General features: G+C 41.1%; 1 protein-coding gene across 1 annotated transcript in view; it reads right to left on the bottom strand.

Moving 5' to 3' along the window:
* The window catches only part of LOC306947161 ((E2-independent) E3 ubiquitin-conjugating enzyme FATS), a gene marked incomplete at both ends in the record, with an annotated part of 61,990 nt that overhangs the window by 15,929 nt on the left and 20,086 nt on the right, over nucleotides 1-25,975 (bottom strand). Inside the window, 2 exons of the mRNA XM_079536390.1 lie at nucleotides 12,348-13,428; nucleotides 15,512-15,600. Coding sequence (XP_079392516.1) covers nucleotides 12,348-13,428; nucleotides 15,512-15,600 — 1,170 coding nt within the window. The remainder of the gene's footprint in view (nucleotides 1-12,347; nucleotides 13,429-15,511; nucleotides 15,601-25,975) is intronic.

Genomic DNA, 25,975 nt, shown 5'->3' on the forward strand with positions numbered 1-25,975 from the left:
AGCATCTGAGATCTCCTCTCTGGTGTAACTGATTTTTTTCTCCTTGCTTTTCACACTTTGCAACTGTTTGCCTTCTCTTTTGTCAAACCTCATCTCCCTTCTCTCAGATGAAAATAGTTTTGATGTCAATACAACAAACCCAAAGCACTCAGCTCTGTACAGACCCTCAGCTGGAGCTCACACATACGCAGCGCTTTCTTCTCCCATCCCCTGACTGACCCTGTACCTGCAGTTACAAACTGTGCTTCTGCAAATGTTTCGTGACATACAGAGGGAAAAGACATTGAGACAGATTAATGGTGTGATGGGCACCAAGGAGCATTTGTGGCAAGAGGTAGAAGCAGCCAGCACGAGGAGAAGATGAAGAAAGCAGCAGGTAGCATTAAGTAACTGCAGAGCAGCAGAGAAGGAAGTCTTTTCACAAAGGCAGCCAAGATACCAGAAATAGGGGGGTGGAGAGGGCAGCTGAACCACAGAAAGAACTTGAATGGAAAACAGATTATCTCTTTAAATCATCTTTTAAATTAAAATTGTTTATTGGCCAGCAGAAAGCAGAGAGGAGAAGAAAAAAAAAGTGGGAAGCAGAAAAGTGTTTCTACTCATCCAAAACAGCATCACAGTAGGAGATCGTTTGCTTTCATATCTAGCAACGGTCTGTACAACAAATGTGTGTGCTGTGAACCCAGACAGCTTCCTCACTGAGACTGTGAGGCTGTTCAGCAAGCATGGCTGTGTTCCCTGCATTGGCCATTTGCTGCTGCTGGGCACCACTATCCAAAATGCCAGGGTGGATTGCTGGGACAGCAAGCATGGGCTGCAAGGTGCCAAAAAACAGAGGAGGGACAAAAGCTGGCCACCTCTCCTGTGTAACATCTCAGAACATAGATTTGAGCAAAACTTGGTTTTGCCTGGAGTGCTCGTCTGTCATTTATCCCTAACTACCAGACTAGCTGCTTGCGCATGTTGGCTGCCGAGTGCAAGCTCTGTAACTTTCAGGAACAGGGAATTAAGTCCCAGGAATTTTCTTACATACAGTGCAAGTGCAGGCAGCCTTCTCTTCTGCACTGCACCCCTTCCCTGCCAAAGGAAACGCCACCAGTGGCACTCTGCCCTCAAGGCCTGGGGGTTCTCAGCAAAGACTCAGATTAGGAAAGGAAATGCAGGTATGAACAGAAACAGGAACGTGGTCAGAAATCACACAGAGGTGGTGGCTCCTTCTGAGCATTTTGTGGTAACCAAAGGATGTCTAATAATGAATTTTAAAAGATTCCTTAAGATATTCTGCTATAAAAACGTATCACTTTCTGAATGAAAATAGTCTACCTTGGATCTTGCACAAATATTACAACTAAATCTTAATCATTATTAGATTCACAGTAGGTTTTTTGTGGTTAATTAAGGCAATCAGAAAAAGTTGCGGCTCGCTCTTGTTTGACACTGAAGATAATCAGATAAATAACAAAGCCAGTTTGGTAAAACCTTTTCTCTAACTCTCTCTTGAATTAACCTTCCAGTTCAAAAGGTGCACCCAGGTGCCCTCAATTCCCAGGAAAACACAGCAAAGCAACACAGACATGGGCTCCAAGGACCAACTCCCCCTCCTCAAAGCAGCTGTCAATTACCTAAACTAACAAACCCAGAAGCAAACGATACTCAGGAAAAAGCAAAAAAGAAAAAGGCAAAGGTACTGAAAGGTAAGATCACAGAATTTCACTCTGTACATTCAGGATCCGTTTTTAATATACTGTGTGGGGAATTAGGGCTGTTACTCTCATTAAGACTATCTGGAATCATATATCTAAATCCCCACGCAGCAAACTGGAAATATATCTTCCCCTCTGAGGATAGCTAGAATTGCAACTGGATGACTAGCAATATATGTTTTTTCTATTATCCCAACCGAAGAAAGGCTTTAAAACTGATGAACAAAGACATGCAAGCATAATGCTGTGGGAGATACAAGAGAACAGAACTTGAAGGAAGGGAAAGCAGAATGATTCCGTTAGTAAAGCTCTGAATACACATCCTAGTTCAAAAAGTTCAGCTGTTTATAGGAGAAAGCGGAATCAAATAAGGACTGCATTTGGAGGAAAGTCATTTTTGCCTCCATGCAAGAAACAAAGAGGCAACGGTTCAGTTCTTAGACGACTTCGTGAAAACCGTATGATATCGGAGTTAAAAAATATTCTGTAAAACCAAGGGTAGGGTTTTTTGCTTTCTTATTTGTATTTTTGAAGAATCCTTGACCTCTGAATAAAATGAGCATATTGTTTTACTGTACAGTATCTCTTTACGTTTTCCTCCCTTCAGGGGGTTTCGCTCACAGGAAGTGACCTCGTATTACAGCAGGTTGAACTTGCCTTTCCTTGGAAGCATTGTCAATTCAGGCAAACACACACTTTTCCATTGTTACTGAGTACTTTTTTCTCCTTTCACATTACAGCAGGATAAAGCAGCTTTTCATACTTTCATATAATACTCGTCCTAGTATTTCAGTGTGGATTTTTAACAGTTCATGACAAAGTACTTATTTGAAATGGCCAGAGCTCATTTTAGCAGATGCACGACACCACAAACCCTCCATGACCACCAAGCAAGCCTGACAAGAGGTGGTTGCCAAAGGAGACTCAGTGATGATTCCCTACCGTCCTTAATGAGCTCAGACATCACCACTACCGGCAAGCTCTACATTATAGACCACCTACTGTTTTTTTTTTTCTTTTTTATTAATAAAATCCCCACACTCCTGGGCTGCTGAGAAATCCCTGACCCCTGTGATGGGAGCTGACAGTGCCAACAACCCAAGCAGAAAGCAGAAGCAATTACTGTATCTTAAATAGAAGAAGCTGATACCATTTCTAAGAGATAGTCCCAGGGTTGAATGGGCTGTACAAGCAATAAACCAAAACCCAAACCAAGACTCCCGATGACAAGGACTGATGACTCAATTCCTGCCATGTATCAAGTATTACCATTGCTAAGTTGTACGATCTCAGATATAAGCAAACAGACCGCATCATTTCAACAGGCTCGTAACACAGAAAAATGGAAACAGTGAGAGCAATGACAGTATTATTAGTTATTTCAGTGTTTGTCAAGGCATGGAGGATAGGGAGAATAATTTATCGTTCAGATCACTGCCGAGGAAAGGACATCGCTTTTAATCAGTCAGTAAGATGCAGACAGCAAAGAATGCTAGAAATTCAGATATTTTGACTAAAATTTCTGCTGACCAGCAGTGAGACCTCTGTCCCAAACTGCCTTGTGATGTTTGTTCAGTGACTTGTTTGCAAGAGGCAGTGTCAGGACCGCTCAGCATTAGCATTCATGGAAACTATCTGAGTTGCAAAAAATCCTGACAAAATTGTAGCTGTGCCCATGCTCCCTAATCAAAATGTAGCACTTAACGAGGTCTTGGATTTCCCATTAAATAGTGATCTGATGCTGGATCCTGAAAAACAGGGCTGGCCCTTGTCCTCAATACCAGCAGCAATACCAGAACTGTCAAGACCCAAAGTCAAGACAACTTTGCAAGTTTGAACCAAAGAGAATCAGTCACACTGTCATTCTCTGTTAACATCACTGTACTTGTAGTAACGTATCTTCAAACAGCCCTATCCAACTGGGATGAGGCTTCATTATCTCAGCTATATCAGTAGCTAAAAGGCTAGATTAAAAAATTATCACTAACAAACAAGGTTCTCAGTTGCTTCAAGTAGGATTGTTTAGTCTGGAGAACAGGATGCTCAGGGAACATCATCTTGCTCTCTACAACTCCCTGAAAGGAGGTTATGGCGAGGTGGGGTTGGCCTCTTCTCCCAGGTAACAGCAAGAGGAAGAGGGGGATTGGCCTCAAGTTACACCAGGGGAGGTTCAGGTTGGCTATTAGGAAAACTTTTTCCTCTGAAATAATGGTCAGGGAAGGTAACAGGCTGCCCATAGAGGTGGTGTAGTCACTGTCCCTGGAGGTGTTCAAGAAATTTCAAGGCCAGGCTGCATGGGACTTGGTCTACAGGGAGGTGTCTCTGCCTATAGCAGGGGGTTGGAACTAGGTGATTTTAAAGGTCCCTTCCAACACAAACCATTCCATGACTCTATGAAATGTTCAGATGTGGTACTAAGGGACATGGTTTAGCAGGTTGTAGGTGGACAGTTGGATTATATGCACTTGGAGGTCTTTTCCAACTTCGTGATTCTAAGGTTCTATGATTGTCTTCTAGTTATTTCCTTTGGATTTTTAAAATAGTTTTGACAGCTGTGATACATTTCTCAGAAGATACTTTCTGTTTTTGCAGAAATCAATATTTGATTTCAGAAAGTCGTAATCACTTAGAAGAGAAAGTGCATCAAACATGCCTAAGAGCTGTTAGGCTTCCAATCTATAATCAATTCAAAGTAAGAAGAGTCTCTTGATATCAAGAAGCACCTTGTTTACAGAAGGCTATTGGCAAAATTAGTGCAGTGTAACACTTGGCTTCACAGAAAAGAATCCCAAAATGCAGCTCATCAATGGCACCTAGCAAGAAGTCCCTCACCGGTGACCTCCAAATTATTTTCTGAACACACTTTACAAACATTCCACCGATCTTCACTCTCAGCATCAAGTAAGGGGACGCCACTTTAAATGCAGAGCTAATACACAGCAGTGTGGTGTTTAGGACAGGATGTGACGCACCGATTCCTACGGCGCGCAGAGAAGCTTGGTGGAACAAGAGCGTAATTTGTAATGACTACAGCAGCCAAAAGGAAACGTTCCTGCCTGGCACCTGCAGGGGATCATCTTACACTCTGAATCATGAGAGTGTGCGATTGCTGCAGAATATTTTAGTGGCCAGGAAATAATCCACCCACATTTTTTTATTCAACCGTTGCACCAGTGCGTTACCAATACCCAGCTGGCTGAGAACAGTGCTTGTACACTTTGTTAGCGTTTTCCCCCTTTGCTTCCTATGTGCTGGGACAGGATTAAAAGAAAAATGTTCCCTTTTCATTAAATCACTCATAATTTGGAGGTTAGTCAAGAACCTGATAATTGTTTTCTCATTGAAGAGAATCAATCTTAGATTTTATACTCGTGCAATGAATCATCATTATTCTTGTCATGTCTTTTTGGCCATGCTACACTAAACACTTCCAGACAACCGGTCCTTAGATGGAGAGGATCTCTGTTCACACTGTTAATAATCAGGGGAGCCACTTATTGAAAATGCTTCAAAATTTGCTGCTGTACTTAGGAGACGTTCTCTGAAAAACCCACACAAGGAATTCTCAGAGGCAGACATCCGCATTTGGATTTCAAGGATGTCATCTTAGAAGCTATCATGTGATCGTATTGACTGCATTGTAGTGACTCCAAAAGTAATCTGTTGCACTGTCACTTTAAAGAAATATACTCAGGCTGATTCACAATGTTTAAATGGTGATTTGCAGGGTGAGAAATGTATCAACCACTTGGTATTCTCATCATGTCAAAGACACCTAGTTGTTCAGCTCTTTCTGATAATTTACCACAGCCAGTTTGAGCCAAGCATTCATTTTGCAGACTGCAGAAGAGTTGCACCTACTTTAAAACAAGCGTGAAGAGGAGGAAAATTAGGTCCTTTACTCCAGTGGTGTAATGCAGTCACTGAATCCATGTAGCCTACCTCTTTTTAAAAATAAATCATTATTTTTAATGCTTTTAGTATCCAGACCTCTGTTGGCTGTCCTGAGCACTGACAAGGGACTTGCCTACTCTAAATTCTTTCACTTCAAATTGTCTCATGCCTTCACCAACTGTGACAGCTCAAAGTCAGAAATGATTCCTTCCTGTCTACCCGGAACAGTGGGGAAAAATCAAATCTTTAACTTTCATATACCCAAACGAGGAGAGCTTAACTTTAATTTGGGTTATCAGCAAACAGTGTGATTGCCTTTGGGAAAATAATGTGAATTTATCATTCTCATCTCTGGAAATTCTGTTCATAATATCATTAATAGGGCAGATGCCCTTCTGTTTTCAAGGGAAATGATGTCATTTGTGTCCAATAGGTTGACTGATACCCCCATTATATAAAACTAGCCTTTAATCAGCAAAAGACATGCTTCCTGAAGGTGGGCAGCTCCTTCGACTCCTGTCACATTAACTTACGCTCACGCATTCAAACAAGTAGGGTGGAGAAACCACAATAAAATAAGAGCCACAAGAACAAAAAACAACTACTTCCAAAAGACAATGGCTACATGTTGACTGAAACCACAGAGAAAAAAAAATAAATTAAAGAATAATTTGCTCCATAGAAAACTGTAAGCACTCTAATCATAGTCACTGTGATGTCTAATGAACCACCACTGAAGTGTCAGTTCTGGCACTGAATGTAAGCCTAGGGCAGCTTGGGCTTACACAGCTCTGAGCCTCATCTTGCCCTCTTGCTTGCATCTATGGTTTGTGTCTCCTACATCAGCTACGTTTCCATGCAACGGGACAGAAGGCCCACCACTCCTCTGAATATTGGAGTTACTCTAAATAGCAGAACAAGGAGGAATACCCACCTACGGTTCCACTGTTTTTCCTCCCAGACTCAACAAGCCTCACCACCCCTCCTTTCATCGCTATTATAAGAGTTGAAGTGCTAGCAGAAATCATTTCAGTTTATAACCAGATGAAGGGGCAACTGATGCTTGAAACAAGGATTGAAGACGAATATAGGGGTGCATACTCAGGTACTATAATTAGGAGTACATCCTCCTAAACACGAATAAAGAATCTCTAAGGTAAGAAGAGGCAGCTGCTATTTGCCCATTACACAGGTTGGGGGCTGCATACAAGGCTCAGTGCACCTTCTGCACTCACTGATAACTGAGGACTGGCAATTCCTCATGGAACTGACCGAGTCCTCAATTTCTCAGCATCTGATACAGCATGCTAAGGTCACATTGCAGTGCGACACAGATCCAATGACACAGAACGTCTAGACTAAAGAAAATTGACAACCTCCACCGTTTTAAATGTATACCAGATGAAGTGAAACATCAAAGGAGCCCCTTCTAATGGGCTTTTTGGCATGTGGTCCTTTGTTCTTAACAAGTCAGCACCAGCTGCTGTGTCCATAATGCCAAGTCAGTAATGTCCCTGGCCAGATTCTCGGCTGATGTAAATCAGCGTAGTTCCTCTGAAGGCAGCTTTTTCTATTGGTTGACATCAGCCAAAAATCGGACTCCTCGTGTTTAGCAGGTGTGTGCCAAAGTAAAATCTGCTGTGCCATATTTCACATTTCTCCTGTCCTTACCGTCACTACTGCTGAGCATATTCTCAGGCTGAAGAATCAATTAGCATCATCTGTGTAGCTCCTCAACTTTCTATACAATAAATTCCACACTGTACGGAACAGTTTTCACCTAATTATATCTTGTTTTATATATATAATACATATATACATGTGCATGCATACTAATCTCCTATTCTAGGCTATTGTATGCTAACTTGCTTATAAGCAGAAGGTCAGGTGAGAACACTAGGTAGGCTGAATTCATTCATCACAGCATTTCAATTAATATTTAATAATTGAAAGTAAATACTTCTAATAGTCTTTAGTTTTAAGACTGCTTACATTAATCCATTCTGGTTACTGTGAGTGAATATTAGTTTAACGGTGACCTCCAAATATTTTCCCAATATTCAAATGTCTCAAATACCAGAGGATTTCAATGTATTTTTTAAACTAAAACATTATTTTGCAGGCAGTATCACATAGATATCCCACAGTACCCACTGTTCTAATTTCACTCCAATAAAGGTATATATGTACATGCACACAGATAGACATGGACACAATACAAAAAGTTTGAAGAAGCTCTTGAAACTAATTAAAATTTAGTTACTTCCTCCTTGGCATATATGCTGCTGGCTTCAGTAATCGTTAATAAAACTTCTACTTAAGAAGGAAGGACAACTTTATAACCATCTGGGCCCTTCAACAATGCAAAATGCCAGATCCCATCTCAGTTTACCCATCCATTGCCTCGTATTGCTTTAATTAAGTAAATTATACTTTCAAGTCACCTCTTGGTCAGTTTGGTGAAAAAATACAAACAACTACAGTACAATACAATAGTAGCTCTCACTTTTGTCTCATTCACTGATTTAAATGCGTTTTCTCCATCTTGAGTGCTATCTGTCACCACTACTCCATTTCCGAATTCAGCAGAACAGATGCTGGTAGTGCAGCCCCTGTGAGACCCCTGTTACAATTAGCTCCTCCGAGAGCCCTCTGTGCCCAGCACTTAGTGCTGCTGTCATAACACCCCATTGCATCACATTCACCTCCAAACAGTGACTCATGACTACATCATAATCCTCACTTCCCTACTTTGGGGTAACTTCCATAGGTGATGAGTGCTGTATTCTCCATGTCTTTGACATCTCAGCATAGGGTGCGACAGCCAGGGCAGCACATAGCAACTCCATTGGATTTACATTTATCTCCACCACAGCCATTCCTCCTTAATAGCTCTGCACAGCAGCCTTGGGCATGCCAACAGAAGAAAAAACACACGTGCAGGCATTATAAGAGTTGAAGTGCTAGCAGAAATCGTTTCAGTTTATAACAAAGCCGAGGTTTGTAAAGGTGCTTAGGCATCAAGATGTTTGATCTAAGCTTAAACAGATAAATTTGGATGTTGGATTTTATAATCTTACATAGTAAAGTGACGATTTTATCTAATCAAGAGGTCAAAATGTATTTAAATGTGTTCTTTTTCCTTTTCTTTGCCCCCTTTTAATAATTCAGCCCGTCGTCAAGTAGCTAATAGACTGTAGAAGATGAATAGAGAAGTAGATATTCACGTGGAGCACGTTCTTCATGAAGGATGGGTAAGAAATTAAGATTAAAAGCGTTCATGCCTTTCACAGAAACAAGACTAATCTTTTCATTTTTAACTAACCTTGTATTTAGGAGACATCAACTGCAAACAGTAAAGGGAATTGCCACAATGACCTAAAAGCAGCGTTAGCAAGTTCTGACAGCTTGTTAAAAGCTGCGACCGAAGGCTGGCAGATCCACATCGACTGCCTGTGACGTGGACCTCACAGAGCCTGGCCAAGGCTTTTGCTCAGCTGTATCTCTCTGAAGTGGCTCTTGTGGCTGTTACTGGGGACATTTCACATTAGTATGTACGCGTTCCTTAAGCTGCCCAAAAGATTTACATCTTGACCCCTCGCTAAAAGTGAATGCAATCGCATCTTATGACTGCATGTCTTTCCACATCTGAAGACTGACTTCACACAAAATATGGATTTTCCAGCACTTACAGTCCAATTTCTTGCCAGAAGCAAAGTATCCAAAGCAACGGAGCCAGTAGAAGATACAATCCATAGTGGTGAAATCACAAAGCCATAATCAGTCCTTGGGATGACATAGCATGAGACATGGCTTTGAATGTTAACTGAGACCAGGACTGTTGGATTTCTAAGCATAACTACCATTTATGAGCAAAGCCCAAGATTTACATTTCTTAATATGCCTAAAATATCCTTTTCATATGTGGCAAACTGTGGAAATGTATACCTCTGGAGATTATCTGGCTCAATCTCCTACTGAAAGTATGGCCTTGGATTAGAGGCCATACATAAGAGCCATGTAAAGCCAAGTCCAGTATGCTTGGATTAGAACATGAAATGGTATGAGTAATACCATAAGAGTCACCGTTGCTTTAGTGAAGTCACATTAAAAAAATTAAGAAAAGGCACAGCAAAAAGGCCACGACTCAACCGGCCCCATAGGAAAGAGCAAAGCTGGGCCCTGTAAAACAGAAGTACGTGGGTACCCATCCCTCCACAGGTACTGGCAAGATAGCCTATATATTCTTAAAACTACATCTGCAGACTTCATATAGAAAAGTTTAGCCTTGAATGCAACTGTTCCATTCTTTGGCCATGGTGATATTATTACTACTTTTATTTCTGCTGGCAGCAGTCCGTTGCCTACAGCTGCGCACTAATATAAACTCAACTTTCTGGGTCACCAAAATGTGACAAAAAGCTCTCTGCAGTTCCTTCATCCACAAGATAATGACATCAAAGTATTAACATGGTGTCAAAAGTTGTTTGTTGCCTCTTCTTTTCCAATTTTCTTTCTTCTTAAGCATTTCATTTCACAGGCATTTAATTGCATAAGCATACGATAGACCTTAATACAAATAGATATGAGCTAGTACATACTGGAGGAAAAATGTATAGAAAGAGTTGGGAATCTGTAGTGGTATAAAGGACTTTGCTGATGTTACTTCACTGTAGTCATAAAGCATCATCGTGCAATACAGGTCTTGCAGTTTTAAGCTGAATATGCAGAAGTTCCACAGCACAGAACAGGAAGGCAAGGGCCCCATTATAGCTTTTGTTTCTCTCAATACTTAAAACTAGTCCAGGAAAAAAAGCCAACAAACAAGCAAATGTGACAGGCTGTAGGACTGTACCAGATCTGCACTAGAATGGAACACTTGATCCAATAGATCCCTTCTGTCCCTCACTTTGTAGATTTTGGAACAGATTTTGAATAGATTTTGGAATGTGGCAAACATTGTCTTTCATTTTCTCCCAGGTTAAAGTCATACCAATTGCCTTTCATTTTAACGAGCAATGTAGATGCCTTGTGAATTTAACTGGGTTTCTTATGATATGTCACATTTAATGGCTGACAGCTATGCAAGAGCTTATTACTTTTGGGATCCTGGTGAGAAAGACTGCTGTTTTTTAGCATTATACTGGCTTATTATGACATTTCACACAGGAAAGTGGTAAACACCTTCTTATACATTACAAGAGATCTGATCAAGAGAAATATATATCTTTACATTCTACATTATTGCTGATACAAATGGTGGAAGCAGTTAAAAAGGTAACACTTCCCATGTTTCTTAACACCTGTATTCTTGTGCATACAAATGGTGGAAGTTGCTTTAAAAAAAGCAATATTTCTCAGCCAGTTACCTCACTTACTTCCTTTTTCCAGTAGAACTAGGGAACCATGAGCAAACTCCTGTTTCACTTTCTAATTACTTCTAGTAAAAGTCATCCTTTCATGGCCACCACTGCATTGCCAAGCCCATGTGAAACCTCAATACTATTCTAACCCTTGTTTTTTGTGACGTAACACAGAGTCCTTAGATGCCACTGATTTAAGCCCTGAATACATAACACTGCCTATGAAAAATCTCAGGAAGGCACTGTTATTTTAAATTAGGCTATTACACAATGAAGCATCTCTGTGGAAGACTCTGGCCCTGCTGATAATTTTCTTAGTGGTAAAGCAGGACTGAATAAAGCAGTGCATTCTCACCATTTGTGCCTTGATATCTGCAAGAGAAGCGAGTGCAGAAATAACAGCAAGGTGCAGAGGGATGGAGCAGGACATGTTTTGCACCTTGCTCTCACCCATCAGAGAGCATGCAGTTCCTCATCATTCTCTTTTTTTTTTTTTTTTTTTTCCCCAATTACAAACTGGGAAGATGAAGGTACAAGCTTAGGAAACAGCTTATGTCATATATGTGCCCTCAAATCAAAAAGAAACGTCTAAGTACAAGGTAATTGCAATTAAACATAGCCCAAGGTCACAGGATATAAGGGAGGTAAGTTCTAACCTTAGCACATTTGGCAATAACCAGACTCTCTCACTGACATTCTTCCCATTCACGCTGCCTTCCTGGTGAGTCAATAAACTCAGCTGTGGTTATTGAACTGCACTGTTACATAGCTGCTGCAGCCCAGTGCAGTGGAAGCTACACCATTCTGGGCACAGAGCAATCCCCACGGCCACTTTCCCGAGAGCAACGTTGTGAAGAAAATACTGAGTTTGCAAAACGCTTGGAGATATTAGGAACAAATGTGCTAAAGCTTTGCAAAACATTCACTTTGCTTATAGAGGCCAAGGTTTATTACTGTGGCCTTTCTAAATAATAAATCTGTTCATTTTCAGTTATAAGGAGCACAAAATCAAGCTCAGTGGAGCCATCTCATTCTTAATCTCACATCATGAAATTCAGCCCTTCTGCAAAGAAAGAATTATTTTGGGGGCTAAACACTTGCACGTTGCTGAGAGAAAAATAAATAAGTTACACTTACAAAAGGTTAAAACAGAGGTTGTGAAGACAGGCAAAGTTTTCTCTGTCACCTGGTGAGCAGCACGCATCACTAGCACTGCAGATATATTCACAGTAGTCCTGAGATTGTGAATGTCTGTGTTGTGTTCTGACTAAGCATGCTTTTGCAGAAGCAAAGATTACTGTTATCTGCTCACGTATAATCAGTGTGGTGGGTCTGTTCCAGCCTGAATTGCTGCTCCACCAGACTGAGGCTTATGGAAATGACTTACCTGCCTCACCACTTGAATTAGAAAGATGGAGAGAAAATGTAGTGCGATAGCTGCCAGACTGCTTATCATCATCTTGCTTTGTAGTTGTTGTGCTGTTAGGTCCTTTGGGTGCATGCCCAGATGCTGGAAGTTCAAAGGCACAGACTCTTGTCAAAGGGCATTTAGTAACCAAATAGCCTTCATTTGTTGTCTGTTTATTAATTACATTACGTTCTGTTAAACGTGCACTCCTGTTTGTTCTGCGTGGAGCCTTGTTTTCTCTCAGGAGCTTTATCTGAAGCATCTTCTCTATTGACTCTCCATTACCTATACCATCTACTCCATCTGCTGTTAATCTAGACGAACTACAATTTATAGTGAAGGACAACGCTGATCTATAAATTTTTTGGCATTTAATTCGAGGTCGGTCAAGGCACACGTTGAGTGACTTGTCTATGTAATAGATGGGATTTGGACACTGCTGAGAAACCTGAAGGCGGACAGATGAGGTGAATGAAGGCGGTACTTTCTCTCTCCCATCGCTGCTTTGAAGACCCACACCATTCTCCCCGTTTCTGAGGCTGAAAAACCTCTCACGCAGCTCTCTACTTAATTTCGAGCAACAATCAGAAGCCCGTGATGGAGTGACTTTGGGGTTTGCTTGGTCAGGTGAAAGTCGGTGGTGGAGGGCAGCAGGGATCTCACTCAAGGTGGGGGACACAGCATGGGGCTCCAGCACAGCCCTGGGTCCCCAGGTTGGATGGTTGGAGCCTGCAGTGACGCGCCGGGCTGTAATGGTTATGGAGGCAAAACCCTTCTGCTTCTGACACTGTTTTCCATCTGCGATGGGACAGCCTGATGGAGAGGTGGTATCACCTAAGGATGATTGAATTTCTAATCGGCTGGCAAGTACAGCAAACGTGCTGTTAATGTTTACTGAACCATCCTTAGTCAAAGATTGCTTTGTGTGCCACGCGCTGGGCTGGGGGGTCACAGCCTGCATCAGCAAAGCAGACCGATTTTCTTTCAGTTTAGTCTCATCAATCATCTGTGAAATGACTATTGGTGAAATCAATTTTCTATTTGTTGATGACAGAGGTTCCTGAAAATGAAAAGATTCAAATTATCAACATATTCTATCATAACATATGTAACTGTTTTTCATCTATCACACAAGACAGTTTTGTTCAAGATCTCTTGTTGAATTTCTATTCATACTACTTCCCCCTCCATCTTAAAGCACGCATTCTTAAAGTCAGCTCTGAATTGCCAGGGAGGCTCCAGTAAATATTTTATCCAGCCTAAAAATATATTTGAATTAAAAATGTGTATCCTATACTATTAATTGCAGTATTTAACCCATTGCTGCAATTGGGATTTGGGGCGGCTATGTTTTTAAAAAATTGACCCATTGAAGGCATTGACAATATTGAAGTCTGCTCTTTTCATTATGGCCTGCTAGGGTTTTAAATGCATTCAAGTGAGTTACAGATCATTAGCCTGAAGGTTCACGTGTGTGCCATCATGTGCTGTAGGGAGTACATGGGCATTTGTCATTGATGCTTTATGACCTGACTGGTAAAAAAAAGCATGGAAAAACTTCCCCATGTTCCCTCTGATTAAGGTGGTATTATTTCCTACAAGTGCTACAGGCACGATTTTAATTCATCAGTTCCTTCTTGCTCATCAAATGCAAAACCACATTGTCCAAGTTGGACTGACTGTGGCCCACATTCACGTTTCTGAGCATGGCAGTAAGCATCTTGACAGACCATATGCTGCTTCATTTGATGGGATAAAAGTAGTGCTTTTATGTTAAAGCTATTTAACAGGGAGTAAACCCGAGTTGAAAATCTCCAGCTCTTATCATCCACAAAGCTCGTCACAGGTGATACGCAGTAAGGCATCTCTGTGCTGCTCTAAATTGGCTGATTAGATTGCTTCTGCCCCAGGTTCCTAGATTTTGCAATCCTAACAGATAAAAAGCCCACTGAATTGTCATGCAAAATCAGAGGATTTGCTCTGTAATGAAAGTTCATTCAATTTAATTTAGAGTTTAGGTCCCATTTGCTAGCCTGTACTGTTCCTGCTTATTGTGCATTCATCTCAGTCAGCTCTCAGCATCCATATCATCTGCTAATCAATGCCAGTGCTTAACCAGTATTTCACCCTGCTCTGAAGCCCAAGGGAAAAACCATAACTGAGCTCCCATCCCTTGTGCATGGAAATAACACAGAATAATGGCTCCTTTTGTAGCTCTTGGGAAGGCTGTTTTGGGAACCCAAATAAGTAGAGTTGGATCAAGAGTTTATTAACGAGGTGAAACGTCAGGTAAATTTTATCAATTTTTAAACCAGCTGCCTGTGGTTTTGACAATTCAATAATTTCACAGCCCCAGGGAAGGCATTTTCTTCCTTCTTTGCAAAAACATTTGCCTTACGTTTTCTGCACTGTATTTACTTCTACCTATAGGTTTAAGACCTTCTCATGACTTCTAAAACTCTCGACTTCCCTGAGATTTTTACGAGGCCTGAAGAAGGTTCCTCGATACGCTTTATTTTGTGGAGGCATCACTTGCTGTAGAAGCTGATATGACATTTATTTATTCTGTTAAGGGCTGTACAGATGGAAACTTCATGCAAGAGTCCAAAAACATGTCAAAACTTATCTCTATTAGCTTCGGATACAAATTTTAGGTAATTCACTTCTTTCGCTGCTTGAGTAAACATACTCTTCCCTCCTCCCAACCTTTGGCAGAGAAGTGAATCTTTAAGGTTTGATCAACCGATTCTATGTTCTTTGGGAGTTTTCAAGCCTCATTGCATCTTGCGGAAAAAGCATGCACTTACACCAAGTAATTGTGGTGAATAGAAAACCTCAGGCATTATCCTGGGAACATCGGAGACAGAGCACTGGTAATTGGGATACTACTTGATTTAAACCCCTGGGAGGTCTTTATTACTTTTTTTTCCCCCAACAAAACATGTTGTTTTTTTTTCCCCCCCAACAACAGCACACTGACTCACAGCCTCTTTAGCTATCATTTTATTTGGCTTTTTGGCTATGTAAGCTGAGCACAGGGAAACAAAAATCAAGCCTAAACACACTGTTCAGCATCCAGCATCTGTTTTTAAATCTAAACGCCTTCTGCTGATTCTTATCTACCTATTATCTACTCGTCCTACCTCTGCAAAGCTTGGTTTTCTCTCCACAGCACTCTCCTGCTGTTGGCCTGTGCATGTCCTGTTACTGCCCCACTGCTTCCATGCTGCTCCTAGGAAACAAACACAGGGAAAGAAATGTTATCACCGGCGTCCTGGAGGAGATGGATGATAAAGTGTGGCTTTAAGCAGAGTGCAAGCAGGAGGGAGAGTGTTCTGGTAAGTGATCTGCCTGCCCTGGGAGCTGGCTATAGGAAGGATCACATTTCCCCCGTTCTCAGGAGAGGAGTTTGGGCACTGCCAGGATGCTTTGCAAAGACACATTTGGGGACAGCTGCACAACCTGTACAGGTCTGAGCACAGCTTGTATCTCTCAGCCACTGGTTCACCTGTACGCAAGGCATGTGTGTGGGATAAGTAGGGGAGATGGGAATTGGCTTCAACAAACTTCCCTTCTGCCTCATCTACAGAACCCGAGAGCACAAACAAGCGCGCTCATGGACTGGATGCTGTAAGACTCCTCTATTCTGGGCTGAGTTGTCTTAACATTTAAAGAACTGCAGTAATTTTGAATAATACTCACAAATACCATTATGCCATTTCCAGTTCAGTGATGATATCCTACCTACGATATCAATCTCTAAGCTTCTTTTTACCCTTTTTACAAAAATTAATTACCACGTAACACAGAATCCGGGACACTGCAATGGTGCATTCCATTGGCTGTCAGTCGTTAATTAGAAACGACATTACTTCCCATATGGTAATAAACACAACCTCTGGAGGTTAATTTCCAAAAATTCTCTATTTGAACTGAAATTTTGTGACATTATAAAGAGTAGAAACGAAAGAGGGGGAACACGTCAGCTCTGTCCTGAAGTCTCACCATGGGACAGCAATCACAGAACAGGTTGATTGATGAACTTTCTCCTTTACTAAAGGAGTACTTCACCGATACACCTCCAAAACACCAATGCCACTGTATGTACACATAGCTGGTAGGAAAATAAAAAAAAGAGGTTTGCCCTTCTCCTTGAGCCACAGAAAGTCCTGAGGAACAGAGAAAACATCTGGAGTCATTGGCCACAGAAAGGGGAAAAAAAAAGGAATCCAGAAAGTAGCTGGAATTGAAGGCTCAGTGCACTTTTACTTATTTTTACAAAGAAATAACACAGTTTAAACGGATGAAAATGCAGTGAACAAGAGCACAGTAACTGTGGCAAAACAGATGAGAGGGACACCATCAGAGCCTGCTCCTCATGGTTGAGATGCATGGTGAAAAGGAGGTGCTGCAGCAGAGATGGTAACTGCTAGGTGGGCTCTATGGAAAGAGAACAACCAGCATATCAGCACCCAGGTGAATACATGAGGATACATTCATAATGTCGACCTTTAAACAACTAGATAGGAAATAACTTGCAGAGAAGGACAAGGAAGAAATTGTTGGATTGAGTTAAGGCAAGACATCAGGGAATTTAGAGTTTTCAGAAACAAAGCGTAATGTAATTAAAGCAAAAAAAAAAGATGTAATTAAAGCAAAAACTTTGCTATCAACTGTTTTCCTCAAACACTTTACGGTAAGAAAACCACAGTTGTCTCAAATGGAGCTGTGAAGCTACAACAGGAGAATATCAACTTGTGAACGTCAACTAGTGTGCAAAGAACTCAAAAAGGTTGGCTGGAGATAAATCAGACCCAGAAAGCCATGTTTTGCCAGATGGTCTTTCGTGAAGTTCATTCAAATGTATTTTCAGCAGAAGAGAAATTACTGAATTCTACAGGGTCCAACAAGAACAAGTCATCAAAGTCCACAACAGTTTATTATGTGTAATCTGTAAATTATTCTTAAAGTAAATTCCTGTGATAATCTCTAGGTAAGACCTTCCAATTTCACTGAGACATTTTGAAATATATTAGTTAATTCTTGCTTAACTTCAAAAAAGTAGATGTTTCTGGAGATGTGAAGGAAGTATGTATTTTCTTTGCTAAATCATCCAGAGGGGAGTTTCACATTGCCTTGTGTACCCTATACTGTGCAATAATATTCTCATGTTACTACAGATATTCTGTTCCTTCAAAATTCCCAGATTTTTGGTGAGTCACTCAATCTGATTGCTGAAAGAGACTAAATAAATGGTAGTGGTGGCAAAAGGTCCAGTCATTTTCCCAATATTAAGTATCATCTTAGAAGCTTTACATTTGTTAACTAACATCAACAACAAAACAAACTCTTACAAAAGAGCTTGAATCTATGTTTGTAATGACAACTCTTTGGGGAGCACAAGGGTTGAGCTGTGTCCCAAGCAGAAAGTTCATGCAAATTCTCATTGCTGACAAAACATATTGCACTGTAACTCTTGTTGCACAAAGAACGCAAAGTACAGTCTTTCCTTGATGCAGAAGCATAAAAGAAACAGCATTTCAAATACTTTCCATCTCTGTGGGGAGCATAAGAAACTTGTTTCTGAGCTGAAATCCTGAGGATTTGCTTAACCTCCCCTTCCCACTGCGACCCACCTCTCCAGCTTACAAACGAGAGATGTGATTAGAAACAAAGGAGCAAACACTGGCATATAAACTTTGTCCTGTTGCACCCTCGCTGTTTTCAGTCCCCCTGCCCCCAATACTCTTTGTTGAACCTAATGATATACTCCTTGGCAAGGCATCTGGACATCCGGCTACAGACCAGGGTTTTCCTAATTACAGAGTGCAGCTGGAACCAATTCTCCCAGTCTCGAGTGCCTGGATGTCTGCCTCAGGCCAACTGGCAGCCAGCTCAGATAATGATTCAGAAAATATGTACTCAGAGCTCAGCTTGCAGATAAATTGCAAAGGTGAGGATGCTGGTGAAAAATAGTGCACTGCGATTATTTAGCACACACAAGACATTCTGGTCTGCAGCCAAAAATGATTTTGCACGAAGTTCAAGACATACATGAAAACAAGCAACATACAACACCATTTTGCCACTGTTTCAGGTCCTTGCTGGAGATCCTGCAGGCTGCTGTGCTGGGGTGGCCTTTGGTGACAGCCAGTGTGACACCACAAAGGGCTGGAATCACTTTAGAGCGCTGGTCCTGGCCTCCTCTCTGGTTTTTGTCATGAGAGTTGCATATTTTATTCATTTACTATTCATATGCTGACAAATTTCAAACTCATGTCAGCGCTTCTGATCTCTTCTGCTCTGCTCAAAGACCCATGCTGATCACGTCTGAGGTCCCGTCTGTGCCACCAGCATCACCTCAAAATGAACTCCTTGAACTTCCCTCAAAATGCCATAAAACAGCTCTGCAGAACATACACAGTGGTGCAAGAAGGGGAGAATTGAAAAATGATTGTTTTTCTAGATCTTTATCACATCTTCTAAAAGACCTCCAAGGAGTCTTGGGCTTCCTCCTAGGTCCAGCAGTCACCCAAAGAGACTCAGATTTCCCCCTCAGGACTGGGAGCTAAAGGACATTGATGGCTTGACTGTAGGGCCAAGCACAAGAGCAATCACTCACTTAATACAACGTCTTCAGCATAACTTAAAACATTTTTAAACCTATTTTTTTTTTCCTGATACATATTATTCCTACATTAAGTTATCTTCAGATAAACCATATTGTTAAAACCAACTTGAAGGCATTTATTTATACTTCCTTCTGTTTAAAACACTGTATTTATTTGAATTTTTCTATGGGTTATTTAATTCAGATACCTGAGGAAGCCATGAGGAAAACAAAGTCATCATTAAAGATTCACTGCTTTCCGTCTCTGTAAGGGCTGGAAGAGATCATTATTCACTTCCTGAAATCTGAAGTGAGTCATCCAGAAAAACTATCCAGACATTATAGAAATGCCTAAGATGAAAGCCAAGTCAGAATAAACACCAGAACCAAATCCGCTTCTCCTGGTCTTCTTCATGTGTCATAAAGAAACAATATCATAAAATTGCAGAGAGATGTCAACTCTAAAATAAATCTCCAACAACCAAGCTACAGCTCACAGGCACAGCACTAAAAGGAGAGATGGATAAGTGCTGAAAATCCCTCATTGTACTTATGTCCCTGCTGATATTAAATTGATTTACAGGGGATCTGCTGGAGGACGTTGAGCTTGCTTTTAAGTGGTCAACGTGATGTGTCTCCAGAAGGTGCTGGCATGGGCACAGTCACGCCATCCTGTAGGGATATTATTCTAAGACTTCAGAAGTGATGTTAAGATCTAGGAGGAGGTGAGGCGTTGTGTTGTTGATGGTCTGAGGGCGGCACCCCAGTGAAGATGGGGCGCAGGCATGGATGGGAAGGAAGGTGACCTCGTAGCCACACATGGATTTTACTCCCTTCACGTATTCTCATAAAAATACACCTCATTTTCATCTCCTCAGGATTTGACATTCTACCTTCATGTAAGAACAGACAGCAATTTTTTCCTGAGTGAAGATACTTAAGGAGCACGTGTTGCCACCCTGAAAGCTCAAACAAAGCTAGAAACCACGCTGTACTCACCCATCAAGAGAGAATGGCAGAGGGAGAGTACATCAGTCCCACTACAGTATTTCTGCTGCGCTCTTCTTACAAGTACCAGGCACCTACTTACAATGGGGGTCAAAATGCAATAGAGATTTAAAGGGAGAGAAAGGCGCTGCCAGCTCTTTTCTTGAAATCTTTCTTGCAGTGAAAAAAGCCAAAGCCAATACAAACAAGTACACTGCCACAAAATAAAGCGTTTTAATGCAGCTGTACAAAGATAACAGTATTTTAAGGTAGCTGTGCTGGGAAGGTTTTCAAATCAGACTAAGTAATGCCTGAAATCATTTTGGTTTGAACAGGATTCATTATGTAAACAAAATAGAGAAATATTTTTTTAAGATGTCAGGATGGATTGTCTTCTATTAGAAGTAGCACCATGAGATTTGTTAACTGAATTATCTTTCCCTGCTTGCACACCTTGAAGCTGTGCTGACTGCCTGCAGAGATGATTACAGGATCCACCACGGAACGGACAAATGAGTTCTGGTCTGCTATCAAAAAGCCAGAAGTCGTAAATCTCTCATTATCCGTGCCATTAGAAGCAAGGTGCTCATCAGGGGGCTAGAAAGAGCACAGGAATTATATCTTGACACCTATGCATAAGAGAAAAATATCTTGTTTTCATTATACGCTGCTATTACTCTTTATCTTCACCTAATAAAGCGAGGAATCTCCCCCAGCATATCCATCACACAAACACACACACAGAGCTAACGAAGCACGTTCTTGACTTTCTCATTTCTGTTTTGGCCTGCTCCACCAAGATATTTCGTTTGTTTTGTATCTATTTGTTGGTTGTGGGGTATTTTTGGGGGAGAGGGGGGTGGGGGGGGAGGGGGCAGGGAGAGGCAGTTTTAATTTTCAGTTGTACAGGGATAAAAGCATTTCTAGGTTTCTCTTGGCAGCACAAACTTACACTAACAAATGTCAGTTCCCGGAAGGAGCAGACCTGCTGAAGCCCAGCTGCGTGGGCATAACTCAGGCCAAAGACTCAAATGGGAGCACACATGAAGATTTAAACTGACGTCGATACCACTTCTTCAGTCTAAATAAGATGGTCTGGCATCGGAGCTCCCTACTGGAGCTCTTCAGAGATCTGTATAAAATACAGTAGGAATAGAATGGGGAAGCTCAAAGAGAAGTTATTAGAGGGGGGATATTTAAGGCGCAGAGAATTGGATTGGATGATGATGAAGGATAATATCACATAATAGCGAAATCATACTCTTCCATTATTTTTCTTCAGTACTTTCATTGCAGAAATGGAAGAAATGTCATAAGCGTCACAGATATTCATTCCTGTGGGAGCATAAGGAAAAACCTCGGATACAGAGTGAGTCATTGAGCTCCCCAGTGCTGGTTAAATAAGAAGCAAAGTCCTAAAAGCTCCATGGCTTCCCACTCTGATGACTGGCAGACAGGTCTCTCTCTGCACTGCTAAAAGAAAAGCAATGTTGTCCATATGTTTCACTGGGATTCTGGGAAGTGGATACTTTATATAATTTGGACAAGTTTTCCAAAGAGGATTACGCAAAGCAAAACAACCAACCAACTCTCTTAGGAGATGAGGACACTCTACTAGAAATCCTTTCAAGTCTGATTCCAGTACAAGGTGCTCTATCCCCAAAATGAGGTAAGAGCCATGAGGAAGCACTAGCAACAGGTAAGGGTGATGACAACTTTGGTTTGTTGTCAGAACTGTGGTTTGATCGCTTCCCCCCACCCAAGAAAAGTCTTCCCACAGAATCTGTTGTACCATTATTTGGCATGTCAGTATAAGGTGTAAGTAATAGAATCATTTCATACAGAAAGAGGTACTAGAAGGGACCCTCTACCATTCTCAAAGTCCCTTTCCCAGTGTTTTATCAAGGCATCCATATTTTAGTGACCACGTCCGTTTGTGAAGGCACAAGAATGTTTAAGACAGCCAAAAAATCCTTCAGTGACTGTAAACATAACAAATACTATGCATAAGCAAACAAAGGAAAAGCAGTATTGTAGCCAGAAAGTGTATTTATGAGCAGTTATTCCAGCATTATTATGTGTATTCATGTAGAGGTCATAACATACGCAAAATTTTACAAGGCATAAATGAGTTTTCTAAATAAAAATTCCACTGGTGTTACTCAGAACTGGTAGCAATTATAAGCATTTGCCTAAAGCATCTTATGCATAATAGGAGCTAGAGGTAATTCAGTGTTTCTTACATCTCGCCTGCTTTTGTGAGAGCATGACTTTAAGATAAGAAACTGTAAAGCTGGCAAGAGAAAACCTGTGCACTATCTGCTATGCATGCATTTGGTGACTTTATATATATCCTTGCTGCGGGTTATTTTGCTTTATTGATTTTCTTTCCTGTTAATACTCTTAATAGAGTGGTGATAGATGCTGTTGGTACAGATACTTTTGTCAAGATATCAAGATAATTGATTCCAGTACACATCTATATTACTCCAATTCTGTTTCCAAAACAAAACCAAAACAACAACAACAAAAAAATACAGGATGTTTGCACGAGCCAAATTTGACACTAAAAGGTTTGTACAATGGAACTAAACTCAGTTCCAGCACCAGTCATGCCAGATTTAATACAGACATTTCATGTTACTTTTGTATAATAGAAGCATTCAGTTTCATATAATACTTGAGATATTATTTCTTTCTGGAAAGTCATTCGCATTAACTGATGTGATTGCAGACATCAAAAACTGCTTGATTATACTGGATGCAGTAGGCTAGAACTAAAAGAAAAATTCAGTGCTCAGAGGATGAACAATTAAATAGCTACGATTTAAATAAGTGCAAAGCCTAAAACATTAGATTTCCAAGGCTCTAGCTCAGTGATGAAGCAAATAGTTTTATTTTACATAATTTAAGAGCACACAGCTCCCACTGTTTTCAGCCGCCATTGACTTGCCTCAGCACTAACCATGCATCACACAACTGAACGTGGTAATTATTCTACCACATAAAACTTTCCAGTTGGTGAGATAATACCTACATTTACCTTTTGAGGGGACAGTAAAACAAATCTTTGTTTACAGAGTGTTTTTACCACGCTTTCGTGCTTTGTTAGACCATGATCATCACCTTTTTGAGTTCCTCTGCAGTAGGTTTAGAAACACAGATCATTCTAGAGATTCAAACAGAAACACGTTGGAAGAGAAAACAGGGCATTGCTAGGTTCAGTAGAACTGATAATTGGTAATTGTTTTTTTTTTTAATAAAAGAAAGTCTTTCAGTTAAAAAAATGGACGGTGCAGAATTTAACCTTAACTTTTAGTGTCTCCTAAGTACCAGTTGGCAAGTAATGACATTAAGAGTTTTCAGGCTCTCTTTTGGCAGCAGACATCACCTGAATGAGAACACGTGGGACTGGGATCCACCAGCACCCACGGACCCAAAGCCACAGCAGCCCAGCCAGACCCAATGGCTTTCCCAAGTAGAAATAACCTGCTGCCTAGCAACAACCCAAAACTCCTGGTTGTTTGTGTATGTCTTTTTTTTTTTTTTTTTTTGTGCACAACTAAAAGCTTTTCCACCAAATTATTCTGTTCAGCAACATCAGATCTGCAACAGATGGGTAAGAAAATGCATTTTGCTTTATTTGCAGCAATTTCCCTGCTCTGTGGTGTTACATTCACAACACGCACATGAACTCCCCAACACCTTTTGATGCAAAACCAATCTGGGAAGTATTTCAAAATGCGAGTAGTTATATTCACAGTAGTTGTCTCCCAGGAGCTACTCCTATGAATAAAGTCATTCACATACCTACATCCATAAATACATATCTGGATAGCAAGGCACAATTATGCTTGCATGAAATTTGTCCCTATGTTTTAGAAGACCTGTCTTTTATCCTAAATAATTACTACCCATGAATAAATTGAAAGTAACAGACAAATAAATAAAGCTGACAAAACAAAACATTTCTCTACTGTACCCTCTACTTGGATCCAGTTTTAACTTGATTTTCAGAACAAACTTGATTTACATTCAGTCCTTCCATCTGTCCAACCTCAGACTTTGGATCTCATGGGCTGCTTCAACCAGCGTAACAGGAGGGTCAACAACTTATCTCACTGTAAAAGTAAATAAACAGATGAAATGATTTTGTGGAAACAAGAGGCCACCCCAGAGAGAAGCTCATTGGTTCTCCTCTCTTTGACTCACAACTGACTGACAAACTTTCCTACTGGCCACTGATGTTACCCACAGCGCCAGAGGGACCACAGATCCTGTCCAGGAGCAGCAGGCAAACACTGGGGACAGATAAAACGGGATATGGAGAAGATGCAGGGAGGAAAGAGCAGCACCAAAGGGAGACTCAGAGTATTGACTCATGGCCTTCATCAGCTCTGTTCCTCACAAAACCACTTCTTTCTTGGCAGCCTGTATTTTCAATTTCATCTTTTCGTTTCCATCCTCTTAAAACAAAACAAAACAAAACAAACAACAACAACAACAACAAACCAACAATACAGAAAGCTCATGCAAAGATTATGGAATCTGAGAGAACTTTCAAAACCATAAAGTGAAATTCCGAAGACTGACCTAATGATACTGCAGCTGTTTGACCTCAGCACTGCTGCACCTTAGACATAATCACGTACAACATCTGCCCTGTTTAAAGTCACATAGCATAACTGGAACAGCTGTCTTCCTATGATAGACAGAGCATTGGAAACCTACATTTTACTGCAGAGGATACCTGGAACAATGTGGTCCGAAGCAATAACTGAACAGCTTAGGCCAGTATAACAACACATTGAAGAAACCATCTACCAAGGGCAGAATTAAGTTGTTATGGATGATTACCATCACCACTTTGCTTGTCCTACAGTTGCTCTGTTCAGCAACTCTGATCCGCAGCCAGCGCATAAGCCATTACGTAATTCAGCAGCACTCTGCATCCATCACAGCTCCCCAGCCAAATGCTGGCCCCTCTCAATTGCAGTCTTTCTGCCGGGTGCTCTGGGATGAGAATTGATCCCCAGAGTCTCTTCACATTCAGCAGTTAGAGAAGACAGACTGTGCTGAATATGCTTTCAAAAACCTCTTGGTCACCACTATCATTCTCTCCAGCATTAGCTACCATTAAACTCTCCCACTAGAAGCTGCAGAATGAGCTACAGGACATTAAAGAGCATTAGCAAAAGGGATGCTAAGAGCTCCCATGCAGGATACACCCTGAGCTGCAATGCTCAGTTTGGATGGCTCTTGTGTACCATGTGTTGCCCTACCTCAGACCAAGAGCAAGCACCTCTGTGCAATGGGGGAGATTCATCCTCAGGCAGAGAGCCATTACAAGCCCATACACCCTGGCAAAGGAGAGATTTGGGTGGAATTTCCTACTGGGGAGACTGGAAATTTGGATTAGACATTAGACTCCACATAAGAGTCTATCTGACTGCTGTGGTCATCACATCATTTGTATTTCAGGGCTTCCATGCTTTGTTTTGTGCTAGTTCCCTGTGGAACCTTCATACCATGCAGCATGACTCTCCATCCTTGCCTTCTCTAACCCTAAGTGAAAGCACTAGAGAAAAAAAAAAAACACCTTTGGAACAGTCTGTACTTTCCTCTAGTAAGCTGCAACTATTAACATGACCTTCTAGAGAAGGACTTGCACACACACTGTGCCCACGGGGTTACTCACTGCCAGTCACGTGGACTCAGTTAATATGGGTACCTTCTACCTGGTATCTGAATCCTTTAGAAAATACAACTCTCAGCCTTCTCTGTCCTTTGTCCATACACTACAGAACCACTGCAGGTAGACGTGAGAGTGAAGCACTTCACTTTTAACCAGACCATACTATAACCCTTCCTAGAAATGAAAGATTTCGCTTCTCCAAGAAGCATGTGCCCTCTGTTCCCCTTTCTGACAGCACAACAACATAATCTTTATTTCTTAATGTTGCGGGCTGACAGGTTAGGGTAGATGTCCTTATTGGGTTATTTGATGTTA

The sequence above is a fragment of the Tetrao urogallus genome, assembly GCF_951394365.1.
Source record: "Tetrao urogallus genome assembly, chromosome: 5".
Classification (NCBI taxonomy): Eukaryota; Metazoa; Chordata; class Aves; order Galliformes; family Phasianidae; genus Tetrao; species Tetrao urogallus.